Source organism: Schistocerca nitens, chromosome 10, assembly GCF_023898315.1.
Source record: "Schistocerca nitens isolate TAMUIC-IGC-003100 chromosome 10, iqSchNite1.1, whole genome shotgun sequence".
NCBI classification, from domain to species: domain Eukaryota; kingdom Metazoa; phylum Arthropoda; class Insecta; order Orthoptera; family Acrididae; genus Schistocerca; species Schistocerca nitens.
The window spans coordinates 143,716,040-143,734,219 of record NC_064623.1 but is presented as its reverse complement, the minus strand read 5'-3'; the positions used below and the strand labels follow the sequence as shown (position 1 = coordinate 143,734,219).

The window sequence follows — 18,180 nt, the reverse complement described above, 5'->3', positions numbered from 1 at the left end:
CACGGGACCACATAGTGGTCGTCTGATGGGGGGCCCCACATTCGACAGTGTGTGCTGTATAGTTTGCTTCGAAACACTTCTGCCTGCTGCAGCATTGGAGTATGTCATCAGGTCTGCCACAGATCTATGCTGCTTTATAGACTGGGCAAGTCTCTGACTTCCACATTCTATTATGAGACAGGATATTCACGAATTTGTCACCTACTCGTGATTTCACTGTCCTTCACGTGCTGTCGTCTGAAGAGCGAGGTATCTGAGGAAGGTCGATATCTCGCAACACGACCACAAAAAACAATAGTCGCTGCAAGTTGCATCAACGAATGAGCAACAGCAACGCAGTCAGGCCTACAAACATTTCACTATGCCGCCGTATGCACTTGTCTATTTACCGCCAAGCACAGAACCGTTCTGCCCCAGCCAGTGAGCAATGACTTAAGATGACAGCATCGTCTTCTAGTATGCCAGCTGTGTAATCAATGTATTAGGCAGAGCTATAAACGAAAGTTACTATTGCACATACTCAGAGTGAGAGACTTTTAATTTTGTCTGTCTCAAGCGAGACAATGTTGAGAGACAGTAGTAAATACTCACAAAATGGATTGGACAAAGTAATTTTCTTATCTATGTTATAAAAAACTGAAATAATATTCTACATGTTATAGTGTCCACTCGGTCCCCTCCCAGACCAAACAAGGCACCCACCATTGCGTCAGAATATGTATTTTTGTCCAGCACAACACTTCAACCACCTTCCGTAGATGTTCACGACAGTTTCATGTGAATTGTTGACTGGCTTTGGCGTTTCCATTCTGCCTGCTCCCAAGTGCTGGACATAACAATCTGTCCTTTGCCAGACTTACTTACGTCAGTACATTCCCAATTTTCAGTACATGTAGTTGCTAGAATGATTCCCCATTTGCTCTATTCTGCTCACATATTTCCCGGGTTGCATCATGTGCCCGCAGCACTACCAGGCAGCATTCAGTCTCATGCTGCACAATTGTCACAATGCTTCAGCTCATCAGTGTAAACTAATCACCATCGGCTGTGAAAGTCGTGGAAGAGACAGATAAAATCTTATGGCTGACTAAGGGTTGAACTCCAGGCCTTGGTTTGCCATTCACCCAATGAGTCAAACGTATACATTAGTTACTTCATATTGCATGCAAGGAAAACAAGATTTAGTGAAAGTAATGGTATCAGAGCTAAAAGAAAAAAGTGTTTCACAGACAACGTTAATGCTACAAGAGACAATAAAAGTGAATGTCAGTGCACATGTAAGGATACAGATGTCTGTCACGAACACTTGGCGCCTCTCGTAACGCTCGTATACCTTGCCCTGAATATGTACCGTTGTGCCCAGATCCAAAAGTTCACGTGCTGCGTCAGCTTTTGTCATCACTTTTTCCATAAAAGACAGTCTTGCCTGTGAAAACAAAATACCTATACAATGTTTTCTTACAAATTAGGTTTTCAGCCACAATAAACATTTTAACAGTTGTTATTTCCTGCTTACAGCTGCTATTTCATTCAAAATGTTGGTTTTTTAAAATATTCGTCAGGTTTCACAATCACACAGAAATTAATACTAAAAAACAAACAGAGAAACAGAGTCCACTCAAAAAAATTTCTGTTCAATGTGTGGTCAGGTACTATGATGCATATGACATGTATCAAGTGTACAGATTACTAGTGTTGGGGGTATGTAATGGTGGATAAAATAAATACCCTAGACGCTCGTTAACATAGCAGCTCCTTGCATATGTAGGTGCCAGATAATGGAACTGCTGGTTTATTAAATGTGTATGATTTTCTTCTTCTTTCTTTTTTTCTCTGGGTTATCTAAAGACCACACACCAGTTTCAATGCTTCCTTCTTTATTGTTCATTCTTTTTCCTCCAGTATTCTTTCATCTTTTCACTATGTATCCTTTTTCTCTCCTCGGGCCATTTTGACCCTGTCTTCTTCTCCCTCTTGCCTTGGAATACTTCCATTTTGAACACTTTCCTCTTGAAACTCTCTTTTACCATTGCATCTTTTTCACTTATGTTGTTTCTTTCCAAATCTTTCCTAACTTCTTGAGTCCAGGCTATTGTTGACTTCTTGTCTTAAAAATACTTCAAAATCTGTTTGGTTAACCTATTGCTGTTCATTCTGTATAAGTGTCCAAAAAATAGCAGTCACCTCTTTCATAGTGTTTCACTTATGTTTTCTATGTTGTGATAAACTTCTTCATTGCTTCTTAATTTCCATACCTCTGTATTTTTTGGTGGTCCAAGTATTTTTTGAATGATTGTTCTTTCTAGGACTTCAAGTCTGTGTAATTTGTATTCAGTACTAAACATTCACTTGCATAAAGACTTTCTAGTTTTACTACAGTGTTGTAGTGATAATTGTGTATGATTTTATTATTATTATTATTCAGGTGACATATACTTCATTAAATCCAAAGATGTGATTTTAAAAATACCCAAAGATACAATTCTAAAAACATAGGAGATATACTTTATTAAGTCCAAAGATACAGTTATATTTTCAAAGAAAACTTTTTCTTGAATGTTTATGTAGTTATACAGCAGTATCACTCACTATGAAACTTTTAACTGTCACAATGATGATATGCGATGGGACATGCTTTATTACATAAACTCTTTACAAGCACTACTTCAGTACTGTGTGTATCTGTTTATTGCATAATGTACTCCAGGAAGATGTCTGTAGCTTCAGCACCAGCAGTGTGAGAAATCTTCATGCTCTCTCCTCTGATGTCCTCTTCTTCACCACTGTCATCAATACTTTCCTGCACACTTTTGATTATTTCTTCGTCTGTTAAACTTTGGTCTTTCTCACAGTCTTCCTCAATGAGCCACTTAGCAGTATCATCATCATCAATATCCCTCTTCCTGGAAGCATGTGGAACATGTCAGAGTGCAAAGTATCAGCAGTTGATGATTCCGAACTGACTGGCTCATCATTGTTGTTCAGTACTGAATTCAACTCTGCATCAATAGATGGCCACACTTATCTTCAGGTTTTCATTATCGTAGTGCTCTCCACTTTACGCTTTGCTTCGGCTGCTTGGAAAACAACATCACATGTGTTGATTGCTTTCCACACCTTCAGCATAGTCTCGGTACAGAAGTTTTCACATTCATTCAGCAAGAAGACAATTCTGATAATGATATTTAGTTGATTCCAAAATTCTCTATGTGCTGAAGCAAGACTGTCAAACTGGGTGGTGGAAGAGACATTGGTATTTGTATACTACCAAACTTTACAGTCAAATCAGATGGATGACTGACAACATTGTCAATAACAGGGAGAGCTTTCAATGCAAGATTTTTCTTCTTCAGCTCTTTTCTCACTGCTGGTGCAAAACTTTAGTGGAACCACCAAGAGAATACTTCTCTGTCTGTGTACAGTTTCTTCTAAGTGCAATATTGCACTGGTAGTGTATTTATGTCACTGTGTTGAAAACAAAGTGGGATTTCCCAGTCAGCACAAGCGGTAGTTCACGACTCCCATTTGCATCACAACACACCATTAAGATTACAAGCTGTTTCTGTTGTTTCCACCCACGAGCTTACTTCTTGTTCTTGGCAGCTAATGCTTTTGAAGAAAGCATCTTGAAAAACAGCCCAGTTTCATCAGCATTGTACAAGGCATCATCAGTTACATCTTCTGTATCTCATTTATGAACTCATCTACATCTCCTTTGTCAGCCAAGTGACTTTCCCCGGTGACTGTCAGCTGCCAGTGGCTGTGTCATTTTTCCCAGTTTGATAACCAACCCTCTGTTACTGCTAACATGTTGTGTGTACTTTCTTTACTGTACTGTTAAGACCTCCATTCTCACACTTTCGCACAACCCTACATTTTCCCAATTCACTATCCATTCGGGTTGCATATTGTTGAATAACATCATCTTTCTTCTTGATGTCTCAAATAGTCACTCGTCCCTAGACTGTACTCGTCAGCAATGGCTTTCTTTGAAAAACTTCATTTCAACTTATCTAAAATGTCAAGGTTTAGCATAACTTGTTTCCTTTTAGAAAAATGATTCTGAACTGTCAAGAATGCCACAATTCCAAATATGCACAGCATTGTTTAACATTGTAATTCACTAACAATATTGTTGTTCATGATAATTCATTGTTGTGTACCATTTTCGATATGGGCCAGATTACTGAGAGGACAGACTACTGAGGGCCGGATGAGTGAGAGTTTAGTGTATTTCAATTTGGACACATTTCTTTCAGTAAAGCAGTAGCTTCTTTAAATGCCCCCCTGAAAAGAAAACCAGGAAGATGTGGCCTGTTGACTACTATAATAACGATGATGATGATGATGATGATGATGATGATGATGATGATGATGTGCCCTTTATGGAGACAAACCAAGTCTTTCCTTTAATGTAATTTCTTGAGGTGATGGCCCACGGGCACATGTTGTTGTTGTTGTTGTGGTCTTCAGTCCTGAGACTGGTTTGATGCAGCTCTCCATGCTACTCTATCCTGTGCAAGCTTCTTCATCTCCCAGTACCTACTGCAACCTACATCCTTCTGAATCTGCTTAGTGTATTCATCTCTTGGTCTCCCTCTACGATTTTTACCCTCCACGCTGCCCTCCAATGCTAAATATGGGATCCCTTGATGCCTCAAAACATGTCCTACAAACCGATCCCTTCTTCTAGTCAAGTTGTGCCACAAACTTCTCTTCTCCCCAATCCTATTCAAAACCTCCTCATTAGCTATGTGATCTACCCATCTAATCTTCAGCATTCTTCTGCAGCACCACATTTCGAAAGCTTCTATTCTCTTCTTGTCCAAACTACACTCCTGGAAATTGAAATAAGAACACCGTGAATTCATTGTCCCAGGAAGGGGAAACTTTATTGACACATTCCTGGGGTCAGATACATCACATGATCACACTGACAGAACCACAGGCACATAGACACAGGCAACAGAGCATGCACAATGTCGGCACTAGTACAGTGTATATCCACCTTTCGCAGCAATGCAGGCTGCTATTCTCCCATGGAGACGATCGTAGAGATGCTGGATGTAGTCCTGTGGAACGGCTTGCCATGCCATTTCCACCTGGCGCCTCAGTTGGACCAGCGTTCGTGCTGGACGTGCAGACCGCGTGAGACGACGCTTCATCCAGTCCCACACATGCTCAATGGGGGACAGATCCGGAGATCTTGCTGGCCAGGGTAGTTGATTTACACCTTCTAGAGCACGTTGGGTGGCACGGGATACATGCGGACGTGCATTGTCCTGTTGGAACAGCAAGTTCCCTTGCCGGTCTAGGAATGGTACAACGATGGGTTCGATGACGGTTTGGATGTACCGTGCACTATTCAGTGTCCCCTCGACGATCACCAGTGGTGTACGGCCAGTGTAGGAGATCGCTCCCCACACCATGATGCCGGGTGTTGGCCCTGTGTGCCTCGGTCGTATGCAGTCCTGATTGTGGCGTTCACCTGCACGGCGCCAAACACGCATACGACCATCATTGGCACCAAGGCAGAAGCGACTCTCATCGCTGAAGACGACACGTCTCCATTCGTCCCTCCATTCACACCTGTCGCGACACCACTGGAGGCGGGCTGCACGATGTTGGGGCGTGAGCGGAAGACGGCCTAACGGTGTGCGGGACCGTAGCCCAGCTTCATGGAGACGGTTGCGAATGGTCCTCGCCGATACCCCAGGAGCAACAGTGTCCCTAATTTGCTGGGAAGTGGCGGTGCGGTCCCCTACGGCACTGCGTAGGATCCTACGCTCTTGGCGTGCATCCGTGCGTCGCTGCGGTCCGGTCCCAGGTCGACGGGCACGTGCACCTTCCGCCGACCACTGGCGACAACATCGATGTACTGTGGAGACCTCACGCCCCACGTGTTGAGCAATTCGGCGGTACGTCCACCCGGCCTCCCGCATGCCCACTATACGCCCTCGCTCAAAGTCCGTCAACTGCACATACGGTTCACGTCCACGCTGTCGCGGCATGCTACCAGTGTTAAAGACTGCGATGGAGCTCCGTATGCCACGGCAAACTGGCTGACACTGACGGCGGCGGTGCACAAATGCTGCGCAGCTAGCGCCATTCGACGGCAAACACCGCGGTTCCTGGTGTGTCCGCTGTGCTGTGCGTGTGATCATTGCTTGTACAGCCCTCTCGCAGTGTCCGGAGCAAGTATGGTGGGTCTGACACACCGGTGTCAATGTGTTCTTTTTTCCATTTCCAGGAGTGTATTTATCGTCCACGTTTCACTTCCATACATGGCTACACTCCATACAAATAATTTCAGAAACGACTTCCTGACACTAAGTCTATACTCGACGTTAACAAATTTCTCTTCTTCAGAAACGATTTCTTTGCCATTGCCAGTCTACACTTTATAACCTCTCTACTTCGACCATCATCAGTTATTTTACTCCCTAAATAGCAAAACTCCTTTACTACTTTAAGTGTCTCATTTCCTAATCTAATTCCCTCAGCATCACCCGATTTAATTTGACTACATTCCATTATCCTCGTTTTGCTTTTGTTGATGTTCATCTTATATCCTCCTTTCAGGACACTGTCCATTCCATTCAACTGCTCTTCCAAGTCCTTTGCTGTCTCTGACAGAATTACAATGTCATCGGCGAACCTCAAAGTTTTTACTTCTTCTCCATGAATTTTAATACCTGCTCCGAATTTTTCTTTTGCTTCCTTTACTGCTTGCTCAATATACAGATTGAATAACATTGGGGAGAGGCTACAACCCTGTCTCACTCCTTTCCCAACCACTGCTTCCCTTTCATGCCCCTCGACTCTTATAACTGCCATCTGGTTTCTGTACAAATTGTAAATAGCCTTTCGCTCCCTGTATTTTACCCCTACCACCTTCAGAATTTGAAAGAGAGTATTCCAGTTAACATTGTCAAAAGCTTTCTCTAAGTCTACAAATGCTAGAAACGTAGGTTTGCCTTTTCTTAATCTTTCTTCTAAGATAAGTCGTAAGGTTAGTATTGCCTCACGTGTTCCAACATTTCTACGGAATCCAAACTGATCTTCCCCGAGGTCCGCTTCTACCAGTTTTTCCATTCGTCTGTAAAGAATTCTAGTTAGTATTTTGCAGCTGTGACTTATTAAACTGATAGTTCGGTAATTTTCACATCTGTCAACACCTGCTTTCTTTGGGATTGGAATTATTATATTCTTCTTGAAGTCTGAGGGTATTTCGCCTGTCTCATACATCTTGCTCACCAGATGGTAGAGTTTTGTCGTGACTGGCTCTCCCAAGGCCATCAGTAGTTCTAATGGAATGTTGTCTACTCCCAGGGCCTTGTTTCGACTCAGGTCTTTCAGTGCTCTGTCAAACTCTTCACGCAGTATCTTATCTCCCATTTCGTCTTCATATACATCCTCTTCCATTTCCATAATATTGTCCTCAAGTACATCGTCCTTGTATAAACCCTCTATATACTCCTTCCACCTTTCTGCCTTCCCTTCTTTGCTTAGAACTGGGTTTCCATCTGAGTTCTTGATATTCATACAAGTGGTTCTCTTTTCTCCAAAGGTCTCTTTAATTTTCCTGTAGGTAGTATCTATCTTACCCCTAGTGAGACAAGCCTCTACATCCTTACATTTGTCCTCTAGCCATCCCTGCTTAGCCATTTTGCACTTCCTGTCAATCTCATTTTTGAGACGTTTGTATTCCTTTTTGCCTGCTTCATTTACTGCATTTTTATATTTTCTCCTTTCATCAATTAAATTCAATATTTCTTCTGTTACCCAAGGATTTCTATTAGCCCTCGTCTTTTTACCTACTTGATCCTCCGCTGCCTTCACTACTTCATCCCTCAGAGCTACCCATTCTTCTTCTACTGTATTTCTTTCCCCCATTCCTGTCAATTGTTCCCTTATGCTCTCCCTGAAACTCTCTACAACCTCTGGTTCTTTCAGTTTATCCAGGTCCCAACTCCTTAAATTCCTACCTTTTTGCAGTTTCTTCAGTTTCAATAAGCAGTTCATAACCAATAGTTTGTGGTCAGAATCCACATCTGCCCTTGGAAATGTCTTACAATTTAAAACCTGGTTCCGAAATCTCTGTCTTACCATTATATAATCTATCTGATACCTTTTAGTATCTCCAGGATTCTTCCAGGTATACAACCTTCTTTTATGATTCTTGAACCAAGTGTTAGCTATGATTAAGTCATGCTCTGTGCAAAATTCTACAAGGCGGCTTCCTCTTTCATTTCTTCCCCCCAATCCATATTCTCCTACTATGTTTCCTTCTCTCCCTTTTCCTACTGACGAATTCCAGTCACCCATGACTATTAAATTTTCGTCTCCCTTCACTACCTGAATAATTTCTTTTATCTCGTCATACATTTCATCTATTTCTTCATCATCTGCAGAGCTAGTTGGCATATAAACTTGTACTACTGTAGTAGGCATGGGCTTTGTGTCTATCTTGGCCACAATAATGCGTTCACTATGCTGTTTGTAGTAGCTAACCCGCACTCCTATTTTTTTATTCATTATTAAACCTACTCCTGCATTACCCCTATTTGATTTTGTATTTATAACCCTGTATTCACCTGACCAAAAGTCTTGTTCCTCCTGCCACCGAACTTCACTAATTCCCACTATATCTAACTTTAACCTATCCATTTCCCTTTTTAAATTTTCTAACCTACCTGCCCGATTAAGGGATCTGACATTCCACGCTCCGATCCGTAGAACGCCAGTTTTCTTTCTCCTGATGACGACGTGCTCTTGAGTAGTCCCCGCCCGGAGATCCGAATGGGGGACTATTTTACCTCCGGAATATTTTACCCAAGAGGACGCCATCATCATTTAATCATACAGTAAAGCTGCATTTCCTCGGGAAAAATTACGGCTGTAATTTCCCCTTGCTTTCAGCCGTTCGCAGTACCAGCACAGCAAGGCCGTTTTGGTTAATGTTACAAGGCCAGATCAGTCCATCATCCAGACTGTTGCCCCTGCAACTACTGAAAAGGCTGCTGCCCCTCTTCAGGAACCACATGTTTGTCTGGCCTCTCAACAGATACCCCTCCGTTGTGGTTGCACCTACGGTACGGCCATCTGTATCGCTGAGGCACGCAAGCCGACCCACCAACAGCAAGGTCCATGGTTCATGGGGGGGTCCATGGGGGCACACATATTAGACGCTTTATAAAGACTGTTGGGCAATGCCAAATAGGGTCACCCCTCGGAACCAGAGCTTCAGTACATCATAGTTCCATTAAAACATGAAGTAGCAGATGTTTATTTCTTTTACACTCATCAATCCACAAAAAAGGTCATGACACTAATAACTTAACTTTTACAGGTGTCAGTGCGAAAACAGACAAGAAAACAATTTTGATAGGCGACTGTGGGACTAGTAGTTTTAAGTTTAATGCAAATTAAGGTGTCATCCCATCTCCTCCTTATACGTCTGAGAGACTTTTAATAGCTAATCAGTCTGAGTAGCCAAGCACATACCTCAGTTATGATCTTAGCATTTTAACAGCAGTTTTGTTCTTTTACACAGGTAGAATGGAGAGAGCTTGTTTACTGATTCTCCCCAAACATATAGTCTGGTTACTTTTTCTCCTACTATTCTATTTTACTAATCTGTTTCTCATCATTCATAACATCAATCTTTGTAAAACATTAGCTTTCCGACAAAGAAATACAACACTGTGAAACAGCCCCAACATCTGAAAGGAACAGAACAGACTGGTTATGGCAGTGGCACAGTCGGGAGCATCGCTCCTGTTAGAGATGGAACTTGTCTACTGACAGCCTGTCATGCACAAACTCAACCATCACAGTTTTATTTTCAGAATACTGTTCCCTCATTTCATGCTTAAGTTGTACCAATAAAAACAATGAATTAGTGTATGTACATGTCCACTAACTGTACATCTGAGTGATAACAGGAAAGGGAAGTGGAGCACAAGAAACAGAAGAGCAAAACAATGAAGGTGAAGAGTCATAGACCAGTGGATCTGTAGACCATCCTAAAGTGAACATCAACTGCTGTCGAACATGTGCTCACCGGCATGGTATACCACTAGATGACTACACTCACTGTTGGTCAAAATCTGTCAGTGCACATTCATACTAGTGGACAGCCATTTAGCAGTCACTTCTACATGAGCTATGCTGTCATAGACCAACTCTGATTCAGATACTGCATTCTCAGTGACCTTACTGGATTGGACAAAATCATATAAACACATGGTATAAACATTTCATTTATGGATTTTTCCAATTTTTCTGTAATACACAACTTTGTTTCTGCATTTGCTGTTTTTACTTCAAATCCTCTCAAAAGTAATTGGAAAATAATATGCTACCCAGATATAAAATTTTATTGCAAAATGTGAGAGTATTTTTCAATTACAGATCTGGATGGATGGATATGATGTTATGGGTGCTCAATAGTGTAGTCTTTAGCGCCCGAACAGAAACGACGACGGACGAGTGTCACTAAAATGCAGCAAGTGCAAAAATAGGATTAAAATTATAGGTGAAAGTCTACAGAGGCAGTTTGCACGTCAACAGTATTAAAGAGGAAAGCAGCACATAATGAGGAGAACTGCAAGAGAACAGAGGGGAAGGGGTTAAAATGAAACACATAGCACATGTTTGGAACTGGCCTATTACAAGAATAAAAAGGAGTGGTAAGCCACTCAGCAACACACTAAAAATTCCAACCTAAAATTTTTAGCTGAAGCCCAGAAACATCACAGAACCTTAAAACTTTCTTGACACTCGCCTCGTCATTGGCTAAAATCGAGGGCAGATCCCCACTAATATTAACTTCCGCCCTGACAAAACGATATAAATCATACTCAACTACAATGTGGCGTACAGTGATTCGTACGCCACAGGCATCACACAGAGGGGGTTCCTCTCGCCGTAGTAAGAAGGCATGCGTAAGAGGACAGTGCCCTATGCGAAGACGTGTAAGGGTCACTTTGTCACGCCTAGGTGACCGGCAGGAGGAACACCACGGCTGGATGGTGGGTTTCACCAACCGCAGCTTATTTTCCCTCACCGCCAGCCATTCCTCCTCCCACAATTGCATATACTTCCGCCGCAGCACAGAAACGACACCTTGCAAAGGAATAGAACATTGTGTCACCTCCGGTAACCTGCAGGCGTCCTTGGCAGCTCTGTCAGCTTGTTCATTTCCCCGTATGCCCACATGCCCTGGCACCCAGCAAAAGGACACTTGCTTGCCCTGTCGTTGGAGGATGTACAGTTGGTCGTAAATCAGCTGTTCCAACTTCTCAGCTGGGAACAGGTTCTGCAGTGACTGTAATGCGCTCAGCGAGTCAGAGCAAATTAGGAAGTGTTTGCCCTGAGTAAACCATATCTGCTCCAATGCCTTCAGGATCGCGTGAAGTTCTGCGGAAAAAACAGTGTATTCCTGAGGAAGGCGAATCCTGATGACACGGTCGGGGAACACGACTGAGCAGCCAAGAAAATCCCCCTGTTGGGATCCATCAGTGTAGACTACTGTAAAATCATGATGCTTGTCTAAAATGTTAAAAAACAAAGATTTGAAAGTAAAATCTGATGTACTGTCTTTCTTAAAATTTGCCAAATCTAAAATAAGTGTGGGTCTCTGGAGGAGCCAAGGTGGATATCTGCTCCAACCTCGACGTGAAACATTAAAACCGGCAACACCCATCTCTAAAATGCAATCCTTTGCACGAATCCCATAGGGCCTTGTTGCTCGTTGCCGGTTGCGAAAAAGCCTTTCCAGTGGAGGCCGAGCAACAGTGTGGTATGCAGGTGTGTATGGTGTGGATAGGCCTGGCGCACCATTAGTAGACGCCACCGGAGGTGAAGTGGCGGTTCACCTGCCTTGCACAGAGGCTCGGTATGGGGCTGGTTCTGAACGCCCCAGTGGCCAACCGAATCCCCTCATGGTGCACCACATCCAACAGCTTCAAATAAGTGGGTCTTGCAGACCCATACACCGTGCATCCATAATCAAGCCGGGACCGCACGAAGGCTCTGTAAAACTGGAGCAGACAAGTCCTGTCTGCTCCCCATGTGTGGTGACTAAGACATTTTAAAATAGACAGCGCCTTAAGAGACCGTTTTTTCAGTTCCTTAATGTTTGGCAGCCACGTAAGCTTAGAATCAAAAGTGAGGCCCAGAAACTTCACCGTGTCTTTATAATTCAGAACGGTGTCCCTCATCCTCAACTCAGGCAAGTCAAAAATGGAACGAGAACGGTTAAACAGAACACACACCGACTTATCAGTTGAAAACTTAAAACCACTCTTCTGTGCCCATTCATCCAAGCGTCGCAGAGTGAGTTGCAACTGACAAGTCGTCGTTGCAAGGCTTGAAGAAGAGCAAAATACAGAGAAATCGTCCACAAACAAGGAACACTGCACAGGACTTTTCACAACAGACGTAGTACTGTTAATAGCAATAGCAAAGACTCTCACACTTAAAACACTACCTTGAGGGACACCGTTCTCTTGTTCAAAGCGACTAGACAGTACGTCTCCGACTCGGTACTGAAAATAACGTGGCGACAGGAAGGACCGAATAAAATTGGGAAGACATCCACGAAAACCCCATTCGTCGAGCTGCCTGATGATAAGATGCCTCCAAGTAGTGTCATATGCCTTTTCAATGTCAAAAAATATTCCCAGCAGGTGATGCTGGCGCAGGAAAGCCTGTTGTATAGCCGCCTCCAGGAGGGCCACGTTATCAAAGGTGGAGCGATACCTCCTGAACCCACACTGAAAGCGACTAAGGAGTTGTCTGGATTCTAACATCCAGACAAGGCGGCGGTTGACCATCCGCTCCAAGGTCTTTTCCACGCAGCTAGTGAGGGCAACACTACGGTAACTACCCGGGCACATGCGGTCTTTCCCCGGTTTTAAAAGAGGAATTAAAATTGCTTCACGCCACGAGTCGGGGAAGCGACCAGACATCCAAACTAGATTAAAAAGTCGGAGGAGGATTTCTTTATTTCTCCCTGTGAGGTGCCGCAGCATGCTATAGTGGATTCTATCCTGACCAGGGGATGTATCACGAGCCCCACACAATGCAGAATCCAGTTCCCACATGGAAAATGGGCAGTTGTACTCTTCTATATTGGGTGAGCGGAAGTCAAAACTGCTTCTCTCAGCAGCCACTCTGTGGGGCTGGAAAGCTGGATTCTGACTGGCGGTTGCAGTAATAGCTGCAAAATGAGCCGCCATAGACTGGGCAATATCTTTTGGGGTCGTTTGGAGAGTACCATTCCACATTATAGCAGCCATAGGGCACCTCCCACCTCTCCCAGAAATCCTCCTTATGGTCTCCCATACAATGGAACTTCGTGTAGAACGATTAATGGTGTTCAGGAACTGCTGCCACGACCTCTTCTTGCTCTCTCGTATAATCCGACGACACTTTGCCCTCGCCACCCGAAAGGCTGCAAGGTTCTCTACAGTTGGCCGGCATTTGAACCTACGCAGAGCTGCCCGCCTAGCCCTGACTGCAGAGCGGCATTCGTCGCTCCACCAAGGGACAGGCTGCCGCTTCAGTTGTCCCATGGACTGTGGGATGGACGCTTCACTGGCGCGGTGGATCACTTCAGTAATATGATCCACCCATTCCTGGACACTGACCCGATGTTCAAACTGGGCTAGTTGACTATACAGTGCCCAGTTGGCTCTACAGAGCACCCATTGAGGCGGTTTCCTTTCCAGTTCCACTGCATGTGGCAGGTGAATCCAGATGGGGAAGTGATCGCTGCCGTGTAAGTCATCAACCACTTCCCATGCAGCAGTGTGGGCGATGGCTGGAGAGCAAAGCGATAGATCAATGGCAGAGAACGACCCAGTTGCAATGCAAAAATGCGTGCTTTGACCTGTATTTAGCAAATAGGCACTGGAAGACAGAAGAAGCCTCTCGATTGCTCTACCCCTGGGGCAAGTACTCACAGAGCCCCAAAGCACATTGTGTGCATTAAAATCACCACAGAGGATGAAGGGGTGGGGGAGCTGTGTAAGAAGATCACTGAGAGCCTCTTCGTCGAGCACATCATGTGGGGGCAGGTAAAGCGAACATACAGTTAGCATATGACGCACATATACTAATATTGCAACTGCCTGTAAATTCGTCGTGAGGGAGAGAGGCGAGGAGTGGTAGTCGGTGTTGACGAAGATACCTACTCCTCCTCGAGCTCTCTGTCCACTCAGGTCGTCCTTTTTGTGGAGGAGATAACCACACAGCTCAGGGGTGTATGTTTCACTGAAATTTCTCTTGCAGACATACACACATAGGTCTATCCTGAATCAATAGACATAGTTCCTCCACATGTGTCCTGAACCCTTGCAGGTTCCATTGCAATATGGGAGCCATCACGGTGGTTGTATTTTCTGCCTCTCTTTCTGCCGAGGTGGGGAGACTGCAGTGGGTGGAGGCTCAGTCTTGGGGCGAGATGATTGCCCCATATTCTCAGACTCCATCAGCTCTGGGGAAGAGTCTGATGAAGCGTCTAGTGGGACCACATTAACATGATCCGAGGGTTTACCAGCCGATTTAATCTGTTGGTGCTGCTTGATGTGTGCTTTCCTTTGTTTAGGAGGCTTTGCTAGAACTGGAGCAGGGGTGTTTATGACCACGCTGGGCTTTGGAACAGCCTCAGCAATCGGAGATGCCTGGGGCTCTTCAATGTTAGCTACTGTACCTTTCTCTGCTGTTCGAGGAGGGGCTACAGGCTCTGATACACTTGCTGCCTTGCAAGTGCACTGACACGTACAGGTGTTCGTGCCAACACTAACAACTTCCGTCTGTGTAGATGCATCGACTTTTGGAGGCGGCTTCCGAACAATGGAAGCAAAAGACGTAACGAATGTGGGTGGCTGCATGGCCTTAAAGATCTTTTTGGCTTCACTGTAGGGGATACGCTTAGTTGTTTTTATTTCTTGTATTTTACGTTCCTCTAGGAAGATTCTACAGTCCCTACTCCAAACAGGGTGGCTTTCAGAACAGTTTATACATCTGACAGGCGACGAACAGTCAATTCCGTCATGGGCAGCCTTACTGCAGTTGCCACACATCGCTTCTCCTTTACACCCTAGAGTTGTATGCCCAAAACGCTGGCACTTAAAACAGCGCATTGGGTTTGGGACATACGACCGGACGTTTAGTCGAAGAAATCCTGCCTTGACGTGTTCTGGGAGTTTGGGGGTACTGAAAGTAAGAATGAAGGAGTCAGATTTCACCAGGTTCCCATCCACCCTTTTCATGATGTTCTGAACGTCAACAATTCCCTCCTGAGCCCACTCACTCTTTAATTCTTCTACAGGAATGTCAAGAAGATCCCTACAGGTAACAACACCCTTACTGGAGTTCAGGGTGCTGTGAAGCTCTGTATCGATCGTGTATTCCCCCAAGCTTTTAGCTGTTTGAAGGTTAACTACTTGCTGAGCAGTTGATGTTTCAACAAGCAGTGTCCCATTCCGTAAATGCTTCACTGACCCTTTTGGATATAGAATGGCGAAACCTTTTCAAAGGAACCCTCTTTCCTTTTTATTATTAAAAACACATTCTGGTTGTCAGTATGTGCTCTGTTACTCTGAACTGCTGTACGTTTGCTGACGCCTGAGTCAGGAGGACTGGCTAACTGAGCCCTCTTGTTGGATTGGGCAGTGGTGCCTACCAGCGGTCCACCCATCCCACTGGCCAGCGAAAAATTAGGAGGAGGAAAAGAGGAAGAATTTGTGGTATCCATGGTCGCCCCACGAGCAGCTAGGGAAACTTATGTCCATCCAGACAGAGCCCCGCATGCCTGGATAAGCCTCGTACAACTGAGGTGCGGCAGGTTCCCCAAAGGTTGCCCGCTAGCGACTGTTCCACCTCAACAGCCATGCATCTTGTCGGCGCGCAGCACACCTTAAGATTGAAGGGTTTTTTTATAGAGGTATGTACCGTCCTCGTGATCCAGGCAATCAAGCCAAGATCCCCGGTCCCTACGACACACAACGTTCCACCGTTGCGCCACACGGTGGTCGCTGAAGCATGCCCAGAGCTTACGGTATCTGCAGACTGGCGGCGCACACCAGTCCACAGCTCGAGGACCCCGGGTTCGCCAAGCCCGTACCCAGCAAACGAATGCTGAGCCCCCTGAGGGCAATTACAGATCTGGCTTCCAGCAAGAGAAAAAAGTGTGCTGATAAGATTAGCTCATTACTAGACAAGAAGAATAAAGCTGCAGAAATCTTCTGTGACCGTACAAAAGCTTACAAACTGGTAAACCACATCCTGCTGTGACTCCTGCAATGGCGGAGCGTGCGAACACATTCGTTCGAGATGATCGACGGATCACCATCAAACAACTCAGTGCTCAACTTGACATCTCTGTTGGTAGTGCTGTCACAATTGTTCACCAGTTGGGATATTCAAAGGTTTGTTCCCGCTGGGTCCCTCATTGTCTAACCGAACACCATAAAGAGTAAAGGAGAACCATCTGTGCGGAATTGCTTGCTCGTCATGTGGCTGAGGGTGACAATTTCTTGTCAAAGATTGTTACAGGCGATGAAACATGGGTTCATCACTTCGAACCTGAAACAAAACGGCAATCAATGGAGTGGCGCCACACCCACTCCCCTACCAAGAAAAAGTTTAAAGCCATACCCTCAGCCGGTAAAGTCATGGTTACAGTCTTCTGGGATGCTGAAGGGGTTATTCTGTTCGATGTCCTTCCCCATGGTCAAACGATCAACTCTGAAGTGTATTGTGCTACTCTTCAGAAATTGAAGAAACAACTTCAGCGTGTTCGTAGGCACAAAAATCTGAACGAACTTCTCCTTCTTCATGACAACGCAAGACCTCACACAAGTCTTCGCACCCGAGAGGAGCTCACAAAACTTCAGTGGACTGTTCTTCCTCATGCACCCTACAGCCCCGATCTCGCACCGTCGGATTTCCATATGTTTGGCCCAATGAAGGACGCAATCCGTGGGAGGCACTACGCGGATGATGAAGAAGTTATTGATGCAGTACGACGTTGGCTCCGACATCGACCAGTGGAATGGTACCGTGCAGGCATACAGGCCCTCATTTCAAGGTGGCGTAAGGCCGTAGCATTGAATGGAGATTACGTTGAAAAATAGTGTTGTGTAGCTAAAAGATTGGGGAATAACCTGGTGTATTTCAATGCTGAATAAAACAACCCCTGTTTCAGAAAAAAAATGTGTTGCATTACTTATTGAACTGCCCTCGTATTAATTGCCCATTTTGTTTGCAGATGATACATCTACAGTAACTGAAAACCATGAAGCAGAAAAGATTCTGATTGCATTATTAATACACATGATGGCATATAATCATGGTTTCTGCTAAATTGGTTGACCTTGAACATTACAGAAATTCATATGGTACAGTTCACGAATGTCTCAATTCATTGTTGGGATTAAATCTACATAACAATGTAGACAAGAATAAACATGTTGAGTAGCTGGCTAGTAAATTGTGTAGCTTTGCATCTGCATTATAAATATTAAGCAGTGTTACTGAGTTGAACTAACGAAAAACTACGCCACAGTTACTTTTTGTCAATCACAAGGTGTGACAATGGTTTTTGGGGAAATTAACGAACATACTATGCATACTGAAAATCATTATGAACACATGTGCCCAACATTCAAGTGTGTCATGTTGTCATTATTTAGAAACCTATACCTCCCTGCACATCTATAAAATTATCATGTTCGTATAAAGCAAATCAGAGTTTTTTTTACTGATAGCCATTTTGACCATTCATGTAACACACAAAATAAAGATAATTTTACACTCACTGTTCAAAGCTGAAAATTATATGCTCAGATTCCCAACATGCTTTGATGAAACCACAACAAATGAAAATATGTGTGTTACATGCAAGAAGACAGGTCCACTCCAAAAAGGAAATAAGGAAACAAAGAAAGAATGAAGAAGGAGAAAAAGAAGCAGCTATATGATATTCTACATCAGAGATTATACTGCTCAGTCAAAGAGTTAATGAAGAATGGACTAACAGTTTGAGCAGGATGTACATCACTTCTTCATTGACTTCTTCATTGACTAAACAACAAAACATGCACTAATATTAAAACACTGCTGCCTCTCTCTACCTATATCTTTATACTAGCGAACTTGTATTAT

General features: G+C 44.1%; 1 protein-coding gene across 4 annotated transcripts in view; it reads right to left on the bottom strand.

The window, feature by feature from the left end:
- The window catches only part of LOC126210043 (CST complex subunit STN1-like), a 38,442-nt gene that overhangs the window by 8,300 nt on the left and 11,962 nt on the right, over nt 1-18,180 (bottom strand). For 3 of the 4 annotated variants that reach the window (XM_049939149.1, XM_049939150.1, XM_049939148.1), the window contains exon 4: nt 1,289-1,426. In XM_049939149.1, the coding sequence (XP_049795106.1) occupies nt 1,289-1,426 (138 nt within the window). Of the gene's footprint in view, nt 1-1,287; nt 1,427-18,180 lie in introns of all 4 variants that reach the window. The other variant, XM_049939151.1, reaches the window with a different exon arrangement.